Source organism: Cynocephalus volans, chromosome 1 (assembly GCF_027409185.1).
Source record: "Cynocephalus volans isolate mCynVol1 chromosome 1, mCynVol1.pri, whole genome shotgun sequence".
NCBI classification, from domain to species: domain Eukaryota; kingdom Metazoa; phylum Chordata; class Mammalia; order Dermoptera; family Cynocephalidae; genus Cynocephalus; species Cynocephalus volans.
The window spans coordinates 292,818,208-292,835,084 of NC_084460.1; the positions used below are offsets into that span (position 1 = coordinate 292,818,208).

The window sequence follows — 16,877 nt, forward strand, 5'->3', positions numbered from 1 at the left end:
ATAGACCTCTGGTCCCCACAGGGGTGCCCCACATGTCACCCACTACTGACATCTGAGCCTAAGCTATGCTCTTGGTGAAGTTTATGAAGCTCGTGACTTTGTAGGGTCCCCTGCCTGGTGGTCCTTCAGTCACTGCCTCTCCTGCCTTCCAGTTTTCCAGAGTCCAGCTTGAGCTGCTTCGGGGACAGCACAGAGTTTCTTATTGGCAATGCAAAATGCCCCAGGCATTCTGTATTTCCTTCCAACGCTCTAGAGTGCTGTCTGCTTTTGGCCCCTGAATCCTCACCTGCTCCTGCCCTCTGCTCACGTGGGGCCCTGGATTCTACACACTCCCAGATCCCAGCTGCCTCCGTGTCTCTGCCCCCAGTTCTGCCTGGAGCTCTGGTCCCTGGTGTCTACGGCCCCATTCTCGCTTGCTCTTTGCTCCGGTTTCTTTACTTTGGATTTTATGCTGCTACGGAGTAAGTCGTCTTCGTCACTCCTATTCCCCGCAGAATGACAAATCAGAATCTGAATGAAACATCTGGAAACAGATGTCACCCTTAGGCAGAGGTCACCCCCAGCCAGAAACACCTGCCTTTCATTTCTGGATCATCTCTGTTCCAGCCTCCAGCCTCCTCCAGTGAAGCTCTGGTGTCTTTTCATCACCCCCTGGCTGTCATAATTGGCCCCAGAGACCAGGCTCCTTAAACCCTCGCACTGAAAATGTTAAGCATTGTCACCAACGTGGCTCCAGCCTCCGGCCCCGGGGCTTGGAGAGTTACTTCTCTGTCACCTCTGGCTGATTCCCAGGAACGCTCAGAACCTGCTCCTGAGTTTCCATGCCCAGCACTCCAGCTCTCTCCGCTGGGCGACCGAGGTCGGGACCTGACTCGGTCCTGTCCAGGCTCTCCCATGCCTGAGAGACGGTCCAAGTGTCCCGCTGTCCCTTCCCCAGCAGCGTCTCGGCGAGGGGGGTCACCCCCAACCCCACGTCGACTGTGCCGCCCTCTCAGAAGCAGAAGCAGCTGAGCACAACGCTGGGCTAAGTGCAATTCTTTGCTTCCTTTGCACAAACAAGTGCACTCCTCGGAGCTGTCCCTGCTGTCCCGGGGTCCTCCTTCCCTGGTCCCGCAGACCTCTGCTCCATACCTGCTGCCACATTTCGGGAAAGCTGAGAACCTAAAAAACACTTTCACTTCTCTTTTCCCCATTTGGGCGGAGCCCTCCGTGGTGAGTCATTTCCTGCTCAGGGCCCGGCAGCCACACTGGACGGGGGCTGGGGACGCTGGAGTGATCAGGGGACAAGCTGTGAGGCCCAGGCAGGGCCTGGGGCGGGAAAATGGCAGGTGGGGGCGGTGACCTCAACGCCAGGTGAGTCTTTGTCTCGCTTCCTCTGACCTGTCTCTCTGGCGATCTTGCTGCTTTGTTGCTGTTAGTTTGGTGAGTGTGTAGCTTGACTTTACTGTAGTTCTGCTTTATAAAACCACAGCCGTGTACTATGATAAAATACAAGAGCACGTAATAAGGAAATCGGAGTTTTTAAACTGCAGCAGGACAGCAGTGGGTGAAAGTCCAGCTCGCCATGCACACGTGACTTTCTTGTTTAGCAACGATGCCCCAGCTGGCGGGACTCTGAACACAGCAGCCCTTTGCAGCAGGGATTTCTGACTATTTCCTCCTGACCTCTGGGCCCCCTCATGTCCCTCTCATGTCCCTCTGCCTTCCTCTACCTGCACATAGGTCGTGTCAAAGAGGGTAGTTCAGAAAATAGAAACTTCAGGGTGAACACCTGGTTTCTTTTCAAACTTTGGCTGCTGTGGTCTCGTGCCTGTCCTGGGCCATTCTCCGAGGCTGGCTTAGGGTCTAGCCTCTTCCTCTTTTGATCTTGATCAAAAGAAGCAAAAGGAAGAGAAAGGACTGGGTTGGCAAAGGGCTAGTGCAGGCTGAGTAGTTTTATTTTCACTTTAATATCCAGTTCCGGGATGGCTGATACCACTGAGAAGAAAAGCAGTAGAAATCCTATATTTTAATGGGTTCAGAAACAACATTACTTAATATTTTAACTTTTGATTTTTTTTTAATGCAGAAGGAATGCGTTATACATTATTGCTCATAAACTTTCAAACAACGTAGAGGTATATAGAGGAAAAAGTCCCCTTCACCACTCACCCCCTTGGTAGCTTCCAATCCCAGGCCCAGGAAGAGTCTGGGTCACAGCTTCTAACATTGTTCTCTATGCACTTTCAGTATAACTTTTTTTCCTAATTGCATAATTTCTATTTCAATTTGCTATAAATGGGATCATCTTGTACACGCTGTACCACATTTTGCATTTTTACTAATTTTAATAATGGAAACTTAGACATCTTTTCACCTTAATACATATAGATCTAGCTCATTCTTCTTAACAGCAATTCCACAGAGTTGCTATACCATAATTTTTAAACCATTCCCCTACTGATGGACATTTAGGTTATTTTCAAGTGTTCACTTTTACCAACAAGCTGTAATAACAATGATTATTTCTTTTTGGTTTTTTTCATTTATACAAGTATTTGTCTTGTGTCAAAAACTAAAAAAGTGGAATTATTGAGGCCAAAGGTACTAATATTTACTCATATATAGATTCTGCCAAATTGCCTTTTTAAGTGGCTGAGTCCACGTATTCTCCTACCAGAAGCAAATGAGATGAACCAACTCGCCACACCCAGCCAACCTTTGCAAGGGTGCTGGATGAAGAGTTGCATCTTGTTTTAATTTGGGTTTTCCTGATTATGTGGGAAGTTGAACAGTTTTTTGCATTTATTGGCCATTTAAGCTCCCTCTGTTATGAATTGTTTATTTTTTGCCAGTGTTGTTCAGTTGAGGTGTTTGTCCTTTCTTTAATAGTATGAGAGCGTTTGCTGATTACTCTGAAATATACTTTTCTTGTCTTTTAACGTTGTGCATGGTGACTTTTATCTCATTAAAGCTTAAATTTTTCAGTATAGACCTGTTATGGTATTGATTTATAAGACAGATGCGCCCTCATTGTTATAAGTAAGTAAAGTGATGCAGGAAGTTGCTGGTGACTCCACGAGCACTGTCAGTGTTTAATGCAGTCCTTGTGCTCTTGAAGGCAGCAGATTCAACTCTACCTTTATTTCAGGAAGTTTCTCCTCTAATCTCTCCGAAAACTTTTTCTTTTTCAGTTTTTAGGGAAAATGTTTCTCACATTGGAGCAATTTTAGCCTTCACAGCTTTTTACTGCTCCTACTGCTTTTGTCTTTTTAGTTTTTACTTTGTTTTCACCCTGATGGTCTCAAACTTTTCCTCCATGACAGTTAAATTTTTAGTAGGCTTTTGTTTCTTGTTATTTCTAATTTTAAAAAAATATTGATTGTGTTTATTTTTGATGGGAGATCCTGACTTGTTTCTACAGCTCCACAGGCTCCACCTCAATGCACAGGTGTTAATTTATTGCCCATCTTCATGTTCTTGCTTTAAGTTTTGGGTGGTGTTAAGGACTTTGGGGACACTGTCCTTGTCTTTGGCTTATTCTTCCAGACTGATTATGTCTGGATTTTGCATTCTGTGTTCCTTTACTTTTTCCTGTGCCTGCTGTGCTCATGCTTGACGGGGCTGCTCTCCCCCAAGTTCCCCTTGTTCGAACGTAATCTAAATAAAATTTTCCCCCCACAATCCACATCTTATCTGAGACTGAAAGTTTTCCATCTGAGCTAACGTTTGAAGGCTCTACCTTTATTCTCATCAATTTTTCTGAGGACATCGTTAATTGATTAAACCATCCTTTTCCTCAACCAAGTGGCCATCTAGGCAGGGTGTGCTCTCTGCGTTCTCTCTCCTCTGCCATTGGCCTGTCACAGCGTCTCCTTATGCCAACATCACATGGTCATCATGATGGCAGCTTTCCAAGAACTCTTGCTATCTGGTAGAATAAGTCTCCTCTTCTTCCATAATGTCATGGAATTTTGCATTTCCAAATCAGCTCATCAAAATCCTGTTAGGATTTTGCATGGAATTGAATTGAATCTATGGATCAATTTGAAAAGAATTGACATCTTCACAATATTGTGTCTTCTTCTCATGAGCATAGTATATGAATATTATTAATTTAAAAATTTTTTTCTAATAAAAATTGTATTTTTCTCTCTGGAGGTTTTATTCTTCTGCTGGATTTCTTCACAGATATTTGATATTATTAGGCTATTAAAACTGCTGTATTCCCCTTTCATCTGCAGTTTTGCTTTCCATGGTTTCTATACCCACGGTCAACCATGGCTGGAAGACATTAAATGGAAAATGCAAGAATAAACAATTCATAAGTTTTAAATTGCTACCGTTCTGAGTAGCGTAATGAAATCTCACGCCATCCCACTCTGTCCCACCCAGAACGTGAACCATCCTTTTGTCTTCAGACCCACACTGTAGACACTACCTACCCGTTAATCACACAATAGGCAATGGGGTTATGAGATCGACTCTCACGATTTCTCAGCCCTCGTGTTCAAGTAACCCTATTTCATTCTAATAATGGACCCAAAGGCTGACATATTGTTAAAATTGATCTATTTTATTATTAGTTATTGTTGTTAATCTCTTATTATGCCTAATTTATAAATTAAGCTTTATCATAGGTATGCATGTAAAGGTAAAAACACCGTGTGTATAGGGTTTGGTCCTATCCACGGTTCCAGGCCTCCACTGGGGGTCTTGGAATGAATACCCTGCAAACAAGGGGGGGACTACTGTACTAAATTCTCTCTTCTGTATGAATCTGTCTAGGTGACCCCTATTCTGACCCATCGTTCTATTTTTTTGTTCCTGTTTCAATACTGACATGTTTTAGTTACTGTGATTTCATAGGTAAAGCCCTTTATCACTCCTCTTTTCAAAATATTCTTGGCTATTCTTGAGTATTTTCTCTTCTAAATAAATTTTAGAACCAATTAGCAATGTTCTGTGAGCTATCTTGCTGAGATTTAAGTGAAAGACACTGAAGGAATAGATACATTTAGGAAGAATTCACAGTTTTAAAAAATTCTGAATAGTCCCAGCTAGAAACATGGTACATCTCTCTATTTACTCAAGTATGCTTTGAAGTTCTGTACTAAAGTTTAATGGATCCTGATATAATCTCATTGGGTCAATTTAGTGATAAGCATTTTAAAATTCTATTTGTAAATAGGAATTTCTCTGTCTTTTACTTTTTCTAATTATTTATTGCTGGCATAGGGAAAATTGATCAGTTTTAGTTTGTTGATTTGTGCACAGGAATCTAACCTAAGTAGTCTTCTTCCTTCTGATATTGTCTCATATTTTTCTGGAGAAAAAAATTACATCATCTTTAGAAATCATCGTAGTTTTGTCTCCTCTTTTTCAGAATTTATACCTCTATATTTTTCTTTTTCCTTCTCCTTTTTTCCCTCTTCCACTTCTCCTTCTAATACTCCTCCTGTCTTTGTGCATTCGCCAGGACTGCAGGTACAATGCTCAATAGCAGCATTAAAAATGAGCATTTTAGTTTTCTTATTCATTTTAGGGAATGTTTATAGTCTTTAAATGGAGGCTTTCTGATAGATGACCTGCATCAAGTTAAGGACATTTTCTGCCAGGACTGGTTTACTAAAAGTTATTTCTTTTAATCAGGACCATGTGTTGGATATTTATCAAAATGCTTGTGAAAGAATCTTTGAGATGATCATATAATATTTCTTCCTTGATCTATTTAATCCAGATTGAATTTATTGAAGTACTGTCTGTATAAATTACTTTTCTTAATTTAGTTATTACTTTTACCAAAGTAAAACTTGTAGGTAATTTAAAATATTAAATAGTCAACAGGTCTTTTAAAAAATGGTAGATCTTTTCTCAATCCTTCCTAGCCTATGTATAGTTTCCCAGATGGATTCTTTCTAACTCTTTTTAGCTCTTCCCTCTGGTATTTACTTTCGTAATTCTAAATGATACGCTGACACTGCTGTTTTGTGAGTTTTCAAATTTCAGACATTAATCTATTCACACAATTCTGCAGAAGGTAAAGGCTTCTCTCAACACTCCTTTCCAGTCCCTGCCCATTCTCGTCATACATCATAGTGTGAGGTTAATCGCTAGTCAGTTCTCATTGTTATCACTATTTATATATTGATCATGGCTGAACCGTGTCATGTGTTGCGATCACATTTCCTTTCCTGTTCAAACCTCCTCTTCCCACACAGGTAACTGTTGCCGTCTTGTACACTCGTATTGTTTGGATTTTGTGTGTCCTCGTTTATCAATTCTTCCCAAACTCTACAGGACTGTAAAATTCTCAGCGCAGTGAGACACGGTGGGTAGTTTATCAATTCTGCTTTATTTTCTTGGCGAGGCCCTCCTGGAATCGTCCGTTCTCCTGATCCAGTCGGTCCTGTTTCTTTGGTCTCCCAGGCGGACCTTCTGACACCTGGCCCCTCTGCTGTGTTGGGTCTTGGTTTTGGATTACATGCGCTCCTCTCTTTTGTTTTCCTCTCTCATTTTGGTTTAGCACATTATCCAGTAGCCTCCTAAGAGTTCACAGAAGGCACACACATATTTTTAACATCATCCATGTCTGGAAAAAACTTTTTATTCTTTATCTTCACAAGTGTATGAAAATGTGGTAAGTATAAAGGTCTAGTTTGGAAACTAATCTAGTCCCTTGCCTCGCAGTTTGCAGCACTGCTGACGAGAAGTCTGATGCTGTTCTGATTCTTTCCCTTTTCTTTGCATGCCACCTGTTTACTCTCTTAAACTTTCTGATTCTTCCCTTTAATCCCTGGATTTTAAATTTCATGATAGTTTGCCTTGGTGTGGATGTTGGGTTTATTCATGATGCTTAGTACTCCAGGGCCCTTTCAAATGGACACTAATTTATTTAAATTCTCATAATTTTGCTTGGAAAATTTCTTTGATTATTTCCTTCCTTCTGCTTTCTCTCTTCTCTTTTTGGAATTTTTGTTGGTTGGACATTAGTTCTCCTAGATTGATCCTGTAGAGACTTCTAGTTTTTTCTTGGCAGTCTAGTATCTCTTTTTCTTTTGAATCTCCTATCTATGAAGTTTTCTCAGGTCATTCATTCCTTCTGCAGTTATTTAGTATCTCTTCCTAAGCTAAAAACCATAATTTGGTTTTATTTCTCCCCTCTTTCATCCTATCCCTTCCAATAACTTTTTGAGTCCTTATAATCTGAAAGGATCTTTAAATTTCATACCTGAATGAGTGTTTGAGTGTATTTAGAATTAAGATTTGAAAGAATTTTCACTTAAAAATTAAGACTTTTTGTTCATTCTCTTCCTGCATTCAGTGTCCCCTATAAAAATTCCAATTTTAATCAGGTTTTCATTCCTTTGTAGGTAAGTTGTTTTTGCTTTATAAAATTTTTATGATTTGTTTTTTATCCTTGATTTTCTACATTTTTTTGTATAATATCTGGGCATTGGTTTTAAATATTCATTCTCTGGGCTTAACAGTTTTTAAAAAATACATGTAAGACTGTGTTTATTTATTTTTTAGGGGGGAAAGAATGCAGATATTTCATTTAAAATTATATCCAAAATTTAAGGACACATTTATCATCCTACAGAAGTCATCTAAATGTGTAAACATAATGCAATACTTTAGGAACATGGAACATGATGTAAATTGCTTGAATAAAAAAGTAGACAAAGGTTTAAATATTTAGCTGTGATTACCTTTTCCTTTTTTCAGTTTTATTGAATTATAATTGAAAAAATTATATACATTTAAAATGTACAACGTGATGATTTGATACATGTATACTTTGGGAAATGGTTATCACAATCAAGATAGATAACATATTCACCACCTCACATAGTTACCATTTTGTGTGTGTGTGGTGAGAATGTTTAAAATCTACTCTCTGATTAAATTTTAAGTATATAGTACAGTATTGTTAACTATAGTCATCATGCTGTACATTAGATCCCCAGAACTCACTCATCTCATAAATGATAGTTTGTACCCTTTGACCCACGTTTCCCAATTCCCCCCATCTGCCCCCACTCCCTAGCAACCACTATTCTAGACTGTATTTCTGTATTCAATATTTTTAGATTCCACAATAACTGAGATCATGCAGTATATGTATTTCTGTGTCTGACTTAATTCACTGAGCATAATATCCTCAAGGTTCATTTATATCATCACAAATGACTGATTTCTTTCTTTTTTTTTTTTTTTGTCTTTTTGTGACCGGCCGCACTGTGCTCAGCCAGTGAGTGCACCGGCTATCCTTATATAGGATCCGAACCCGAGGCGGGAGCACTGCTGCGCTCCCAGCGCCGCACTCTCCCGAGTGCGCCACGGGGTCAGCCCTGATTTCTTTCTTTTTTATGCTTAAATTTTCCATTATGTGTATGTATGGATGGATATACATAAATATACATTAAAATATATATTATTATACACATTAACATATAACAATGTTCCATTGTATGTATACACATATTTATGTATCTAAGTCTATATATAGATAGATTGATAGGCAGATCTATCACATATTCTTTATCCATTCATGCATCAGTGAATGCTTAACTTATCTCTGTGTCTTGGCTCCTGTAACTAACACTGCAATTGACACAGGGTGTAAATAACCCTTTGAGACACTCATTTCCTTTCCTTCAGATATGAGGGTACTTTAGAAAGTTTGTGGGAAAATAGAATTAAAAGATAATGCAGATCTTTCCATGAATTTTTGAAGTGCTCTCATACATACTCAGAATTGGAATTAGTGGATCATACAATAGTTTTATTTTTAATTTTTGAGGATTCTCCTTAATGTTTTTCAAAATGGCTGTACCAATTTACATTCCCACTAGCAGTGTGCAAAGATTCTCTTTTCTCCACATCCTTGCCAACATTTCTTATCTTTTGTCTTTTTTATGATAAAGATTCTAACAGGTGAGATGATATCTCATTGTGGTTTTAATTTACATTTTCCTGATTATTTGTGATGCTGAGCATTTTTTCATATACCTACTGGCTATTTGTATGTGTTCATTTCAGAAATGTCTACTCAGGTCCTTTGCCCATTTTTGCATTTTTTAAAAAAACTATTGATTGTTTGCATTTCTTATATATTTTGGATATTAACCCCTTATTAAATGTATGGTTTGAAAATATTCTCTACTATTTTGTATTTTGTCTCTTCACTCTGTTGATTATTTCCTTAGCTGGGCAGAAGTTTTTTAATTTGATATAGTCCCACTTGTTTATTTTTGCTTTCCTTGATTGTGTTTTTGGTGTCATATTTAAAAAAAAATTATTTCCAAGACCAATGTCAAGGAGCTTTTTCCCTATGTTTTCTTCTAGGAGTTTTATAGTATCAGGTCTTACATTTACATCTTTAACCCATTTCAAGTTAATTTTTTTGCATGGTGTAAAATGAGGTTCTACTTTTATTCTTTTACATGTAGATATCCAGTTTTCCAAACATCATTTATTGAAGACACTACACCTTCTCCATAGCATGCCAAATATCAGGTGGCTGTATGTGTGTGGGTTTATTTCTGGGCTCTCAATTCTGTTTCCTTGGTCTGTATGTCTGTTTTTATTGCCACTACCATACTGTTTTGATTACTCTAGCTTTGTAATATAGTTTGAAATAAGAAAATGGTGATGTTCCAGCTTTGTTCTTTATCAAGATTGCTTTGGGTATTTGGGGTATTTTGTGGTTCCATACAAATTTCTTTGAAAAATGCCATTTGAATTTTGTTAGGGATTACATTGAATCTATAGATCACTTTGGGTAGTACAGACTTTTTAAGAATATTAATTTCTCTGACCCATGAACACAGGACATCTTTCCATTTATTATTTAGTGTCTTCTTAAATTTCCTTCATCAGTGTTTTGTACTTTTCAGTGTACAAATCCTCCACTTCCTTGGTGAAATTTATTCCTAAAGGAGGAAAAGTGGCAAATTAATGGGTATAAAACCATGCTATGTACCCTAAGTGAATTGTTATGCGGTATATGCATGTATTGAAACACACACTGTACTCCATAAATATGTCCATCTATTGAGGTAATTATGTGATTTTTGTCAATTATTTTGTTAATGTAGTGTATCACATTTAGAGATTTGCATATGTTGAACCATCCTTACATTCCTGGGATAAATCCCAGTTGATCATGGTAAATGATCCTTTCAGTGTGCTGTTGAATTTTGTTTGCTAGCATTTTGTTGAGAATTTTTGCATTTATGTTTGTCCAATCTTTCCTTATTGATTTTCTGCCTGGTTGTTCTATCATTGTTGAGAGTGAAGTTCTAAAGTCCCCAACTATTATTGTCTTACTGCTTATTTCTCTTCTCTGTTCTGTTAATATTTGCTTTATATATTTAAGTGCTCTAATGTTGGGTGCATAAATGTTTATAACTCTTATATGCTCTTGATGAATTGACCTCTTTTTCATTATGTAATGACCTTCTTTGTCTCTCATGACCATTTCTGAATTAACATATTTTTGTCTGATAAAAATATTGCTATCTTGTTCTCTTTTGGTTACTATTTGCATGGAATATCTTTTTCCATCTTTTCACTTTCAGGCTATTTGTGTCCTTAAGGCTAAGGTGAGTCTCTTATATGGAGCAAATTGTTGGATCCTGTTTTTGTTTTTATTTTTAAATCTATTCATTCATTCTGTGTCTTTTGATTGGAAAATTTCATCTTTTTACTAAGTTAAGTACTTCTACTGCTGTTTTGTTCATTGTTTTCTGGTTGTTTTCTAATTCCTTTGACTCTTCTTCTTTTGCTGCATTCCTTTGTGTTTTGATGACTTTTTGTAGTGCTATGCTTTGATGTCTTTCTCTTAACCCTTTGTATATCCAGTACAGGTTTTTCCTTTGTGGTTACCATGAGGTTTACATAAAACATCTTATAATTATACCATTCTTTTTAAAATAACAACTTCAATCACATACAACACTCTTATTTGTCCTAACTTATGTTTTATTGATGTTGCAATTTACATCTTTTTTATACTATATATTCAGTAACAAATTATTATAGGTAAACTTATTTTTAATATGTATGCTTTTTAACTTTTATACCAGAATTGAAAGTGATTTAGGTGCTACCATTACAATATTAGAGAATTCTGACATTGACTATATAGTTAGCTTTACTAGTGTGCTTTGTATATTCATATGTTGTTAATGAATGTCATTTTATTTGAGCTTGAAAACTCCCTTTAGCACTTATTGTTTGAAATGTCTAGTGGTGATGAATTCACTCAGCTTTTGTTTGTTTAGGAAAGTCTTTATGTTGCTTTCATTTCTGAAGCACAGCTGTGCCAGATATAGTATTCTTGGTTGACAGGGTTTTTTCCTTTTAATATTTTGAATATATCATCCCAGTCTCTCTTAGCCTGCAAGATTTCTGCTGAGAAAACCACCAGTAGCCATATTATGACTCCCTAGTATTTGATGAGTCACTCTTTATGTTTTCAGAATTCTCTCTGTCTTTGTTTTTTAACAATTTAATTATAATGTTTTTCAGTGTAGACCTTTTAGAATCAATCTCTTTTGGAACATTTGGGCCTCTTGAATCTGGATGTTCATTTCTTTTCCCAAAGTTGAGAAGTTTTCAGCCATTTTTTCTTTTAAAATCTTTTCTCCTTCTCTCTCTCTCTCCCTCTCTCTCTCTCTCTCTCTCTCTCTCTCCCCTCTCTTCCCCTCTCTCCCTCCCTCTCCTCCTTCTGGAATTCCCATAATGTGTACATTATTTCATTTGATAGTGTCCCATAAATTCTGTAGGCTTTCTTTATTCATTTTCATTCCTTTTCGCTCTTCTGAGTGGATAATCTCAAATGACCTGTCTTCAGGTTCACTGATGCTATCTTCTGCTTGACTGAGTGTACTGATAAGGCTTTCTATTAAATTTTTCAGTCCAGTCATTTATTCTTCAGCTCCAGGATTTACTTTTTTTAATTGCTTCTATTCTTGTTGATGTTCTCATTTTATTCATATGCTGTTTTCTAATTTTGTTTAGTTGTCTATCTTTGTTTTCTTGTAGTTCACTAAACTTTTTAAAAAGGCTTATTCTGTATTCTTTGTCAGTCAGTTCATAGATCTCATTTCTTTAGGGTAAGTTATTGGGACCTATTAGTTTCCTTGGGTGGTCTTATTGTTTCCCTCATTCTTTATGATCCTTGTATCCTTGCATTGGTGTCTGCACATGTGAGGAAGAAGTAACCTCTTAGAGGCTTACCAGGTCTGCTTTGGAAGGAAAAGACCTTTGCCAGTTAGTACAGCCTGTGGTCCTGGATTGGTCAGCTTGTAGCATACACAGACAAGCAGGACTTGCTGTTGAGGTATCTAGTTGAGGTCATTGCCTGTGCTCTGAGATTGGGTGGGGCTGCTGGATAGTCTATGGTTGGATGGGTCTCTTTGCTAGGTTCTGCAGTCAAGCAGAGCTACTGGTTGGGCTCTGAGGTTGTACATGGCCTTGGGCTGTGCACTGCTGGTGGGCAGGGCCACAGTCTGAGCATGGTGATTAGGTAGAGCTGCAGGCTGTGCTTCACAGTTGGGTGGAGTTACTGGCTGGATTCCCCTCCAGGGTGGGACTGCTGGCTGTACTCTAAGGCCAGTCAGGGTTGCTGCCAGGCTCTCAGGTTCGATGGGGCCACAGGCTGTGCCCCACAATTGATTGATTGCTGTAGACTGCACTCCTCAGTAGGATGGCATAACTCTCTGTACTCTGGTCAGGCGGGGCTGTATGCTGTGTCACAGAGTTGGGCAGAGTCACTGTCTGGGATCTATGATTGGATGGGGCCTCAGGCTATGCTCTGCATTTGGGCAGGATTTCTGTCTTGCCTCTCTGCCTGGGCATGACTGCTGGCTGTGTTCAGCAACTGAGCAGGGCCATCCACATACCTGGTCTATTGGGGTCACAAGCTGCACCCACAGGTGGGATGGGTCAATGGCTTGGCTTCCTGCACATGTGGATCATAGGATGGACTTTGAGCCTGCACAGGGTTGCAATTTGCCCTTTCTAGTCAGTGGAGCCAGAGGCTATGTTCTGCAGTTATGCGGGGTCATTAGCTTGGCTACCTGCCGGGACAATGATATAGGCCAAGCTCTGAGGCTGGGCAGGATCACTGTTGGCATTCCCTGCTCAGGTGGGGCAATAGGCTGAGCTCTGTATCTGGGATGGACTACTGGCTAGGGACCCAAGCCCAGTAGAACTGCCAACTGTGCTCCCTGCCAAGGTGGGTACATCAGCTTGACACTAGGTGGGGCAAGCCACTGGCTGAGCTCTCTGGTAAGACCCCAGTGGCAGCAGAAATGAAGTGACTTTATCACGATACATGAACTGACCATTGTGAGTCCTGCTGCCCTTCTTTGTTTCTAGTTGACTCCAACGGGATTCCCCCATTGTTCCTCATGAGCCAAGACAAAAGTGGACCTTATGCAAAGCACCCCAGAATGCTGGGGAAGCTGGGTGTTCTCCTCACGCTCTCTTTTCCCCACTGGAGAAACCTTTGGCACTGGGAACACTTTTGGTATGATGCTGTGTCAGGCTGGGGAAGGGGTGACATAGTCAAAGTGAAACTGTTCCTCTTACCCTCCTAATGCAGCTTTTGTCTGTCTTCATGATCCAAGCGGGTGGCTCAGTCCCACCCCCAGGTTCTGGGATTTTCAAAAAAGAATTCTTATCTGTGCATAGTTGTTAGCTGGTCTTTCTGTGAGGGGGACTAAAGCCAGGATCCTCCAATTCTACCATCTTGCTTATGTCCGATCGTGGATAGTCTTTTTTCATCTAAGGTTTTAGCTTCATACCTGGGAAAGTTTTTCTCATTTTATTTGAATTCCTTATTCTCGTTCTTTCTATTCTCTCCTCTGGAATTCCTGTTGCCAGAATGTTGAAACATGTGACAATGCAGTTTATCTTTATTTTTCACATTTTCCATATCTTTTCCCCCATATATTCTAGAAAGAAAATGTGCTTTGTTAACTTGCTCTTCAACTGAATCTGTCCCACTGTGAGTGGACATTGTTAGTGTCCTGCTGTTAGTACACCCACCTTTATTTTTTAATGGTTTTTATAAGATATGATTTACATACTTTAAAAATCACCTGTTTTAAGTGTATATTTCAATGGTTTTTAGTTAATTTACAGTGGTGCAACACCCATTACCACAATCTAAGTTTGGAACATTTTCATTAACCCAGAAAGTTCCCTTGTGGCTATTTGCAATCAAATACTGTTCCTATCTGCAGCCCCAGGCAAGCACTAATATACTTTCTGTCTGTTTAGATTTCCCTTTTCTTCATATTTCATATGAATAATGTATTATGTGGTCTTTTGCATCTGGATTCTCTCATTATGCATAATATTTTTGAGGTTTATCCATGTTGTAGCATATATTAATATTGTTCCTTTTATTTATGAATAGTATTCCATTGTATGGATCTACCAATTTCATTTATCCATTCTCCTGCTGATGGTCATTTGCATTGTTTCCACTATTTGGCTATTATGAATAACTCTGTCATAAACATTTGCATACAAGTCTTTGTATGAATATATGTTTTCACTTCTAAATAGATATCTAGGAATGGAATTGTTGGGTCATATAGTAACATTATGTTTAACTTTCAAAGAAATCATCTTACAATGTCCAAAGGACCATTTTACAGCAATGTATAAAGTTTCCAGTCTTTTGTCAACCTTGCTAAAACTTGTTATTTTATGTCTTCGATTATAACCATCCCAGTGGATGTGCATTGGTATTTTGTTTGCTTTTTCTCTAATGACGAATGTTGTTGAACATCTTTTCACATGTTTATTACCTTTCATATATCTTTTTGGAGAAATATCTATTCAAATTGTTTGCCCATTTTTAACTGGGTTGTTTGTTTTCTTATCGGGTTTGTCATAATTCTTTACATATCTGGATACAGGTGGTTTTTTTAGGAATATGATTGGTTAATATTTTCTCCCAGATTGTGAGTAGTATTTTCATTTTTTTTTTCTTTTTCTTTTTTTTGTCAGTTGACCGATACAAGTATCCAAATCCTTCACTTTGGTGTTATAACACTGCACTCTAACCAACTGAGCTAACTGGCCAGCCTATTGACATTTTCTTAATGGTGTCTTTGAAACACAAAATATTTAAATTTTATTGAATTCCAAATTCTCCATTTATTCTTTTATGAATCATGCTTTTGCTGTTTGTAGCTACCTTTTTGTCTAACCCAAAGTCACCAAGATTTTCTCTGAACGGATTTATCATTTTTGCTCTTTCACAGGACCAAATACATAATTTGAGGGACCAGTGAAAAATGAAAATGAGGAACCCTTGTTTACAAAATATTAAGAATTTCAAAACATTTAAAGTAGAGCATTAAACCAAACACAGGGCCTTGTGTGAATTCACAGGATATGTGACTGTGAAGCTGGCCTTGCTCTAACATTTACGTCTATGATCCATTTTGTGTTGATATATGCATATGGTGTGAGGTAAGGGTCTAAGTTAATCTCTTTGCATATGAATATTCAATTATCTAAGCACGATTTGTTGAAAAGACTATCTTTTCCTCATTATTTGTCACAGTACTTTAGCTGAAAATCAATTGACCAAAAACAAGGATTTTTTTTTCTGCATTCTCAATTATGTTCAGTTGACCTCTATTTGTCTTCATGCCAGTACTAAAACTGTCCTGATTCATATATCTGTATAATAAGTGTTGAAATCAGTATAAGTTCTTCAATTTTTTTCTTCTTTTTCAAGATCAATTCTGGGTCCTTTACAATTCCACATAAATTTTAGAATCAGCTTCTTAATTTCTGCAAACAAGCCTGCTAGGATTTTGGTAGAAATCACATTGAATGTATAGATTAATTTGGAGAGAATTGCCATCTTAAAATATTGAGTTTTCCAATCCAAAAACATGGATGTCTTTCTTTATTTAGATCTTTAATTTCTCTCAGCAAAGTTTTGTAGTTTTCATCACAAGCCTTACATTCTGTTCAGTTTATTCATAAGTATTTAATTTTTTTGCCTACCTTTATTTTTGAATTTGAAAATGCAAGATTTAAATTTCTGAGTTCTGTAGTTGATTGTTTTAAAGAAACAATTCATTTCATAAGCTGTGAGAATATTACACATACTTACTCAAAAATCTTGTTCTGTTTGCTCAGTTATTTCTATTTCCTTTACCAAAAAAAAAAAAAAATGGTCAAAGAAAGATCTGAAGGGACTCAGGTGGAATGATGACACTGTTCACTAAGCCAATGTTAATGGGTTGTAGTGTTCCGTGCCTTTCCCAACATCTATTCCAAATTTTACATACAGATTAAAGACTTTATTAGTTTAACTTATATAAAAATGGGATCATAATACATTAATATGAACTAGTTTTTATTCAGCAATAAAACTGTGCCCTTCCATCCAAATTACTAGAAATAGGTATGTAATATTCCAAAAGTGTGTATTTACCATAGTGTACTCAGCCATTCAGCAGAACAATCAGGTTGTTTTCAGGTTTGGAAGTCCATGTTATCATTTTCTTGCTTTTAGAAACAATGCTTCAAAAAAACTTTTGTATTTATGAGCATCTACTCAAAAAATATTTATTAAATACCTCATATGTATCAGGTACTCAAGAAAAATCAATGGACAAAGCAGATAAAATCCCTGCCTGTATAGAATATATCTTCTGGGCAGAAGACAGACTATGAGTAAGACAATAAACAATACATAAAATAAATAATTGATTTTGTATGTCAGGGAGGGATAAGGGCATGGAAAGAAGAAACAGAGCTAGGTTAGGGGGGTGGGAGGACAGCGGCAGTCTGGGGGTTGCAGTGGTGATTTTAGATAGAACAGTCAAGTCAAGCCTCATCAAGGAGGT

The 16,877-nt window shown here is 37.9% G+C and overlaps 1 protein-coding gene across 1 annotated transcript in view; it reads left to right on the forward strand.

Moving 5' to 3' along the window:
* The first annotated feature begins 1,268 nt into the window (after positions 1-1,268).
* SP100 (SP100 nuclear antigen) overlaps positions 1,269-16,877 on the forward strand; it is a 76,485-nt gene continuing 60,876 nt past the window's right edge. The window contains exon 1 of the mRNA XM_063092434.1: positions 1,269-1,353. Coding sequence (XP_062948504.1) covers positions 1,322-1,353 — 32 coding nt within the window. The 5' untranslated portion in view covers positions 1,269-1,321. The remainder of the gene's footprint in view (positions 1,354-16,877) is intronic.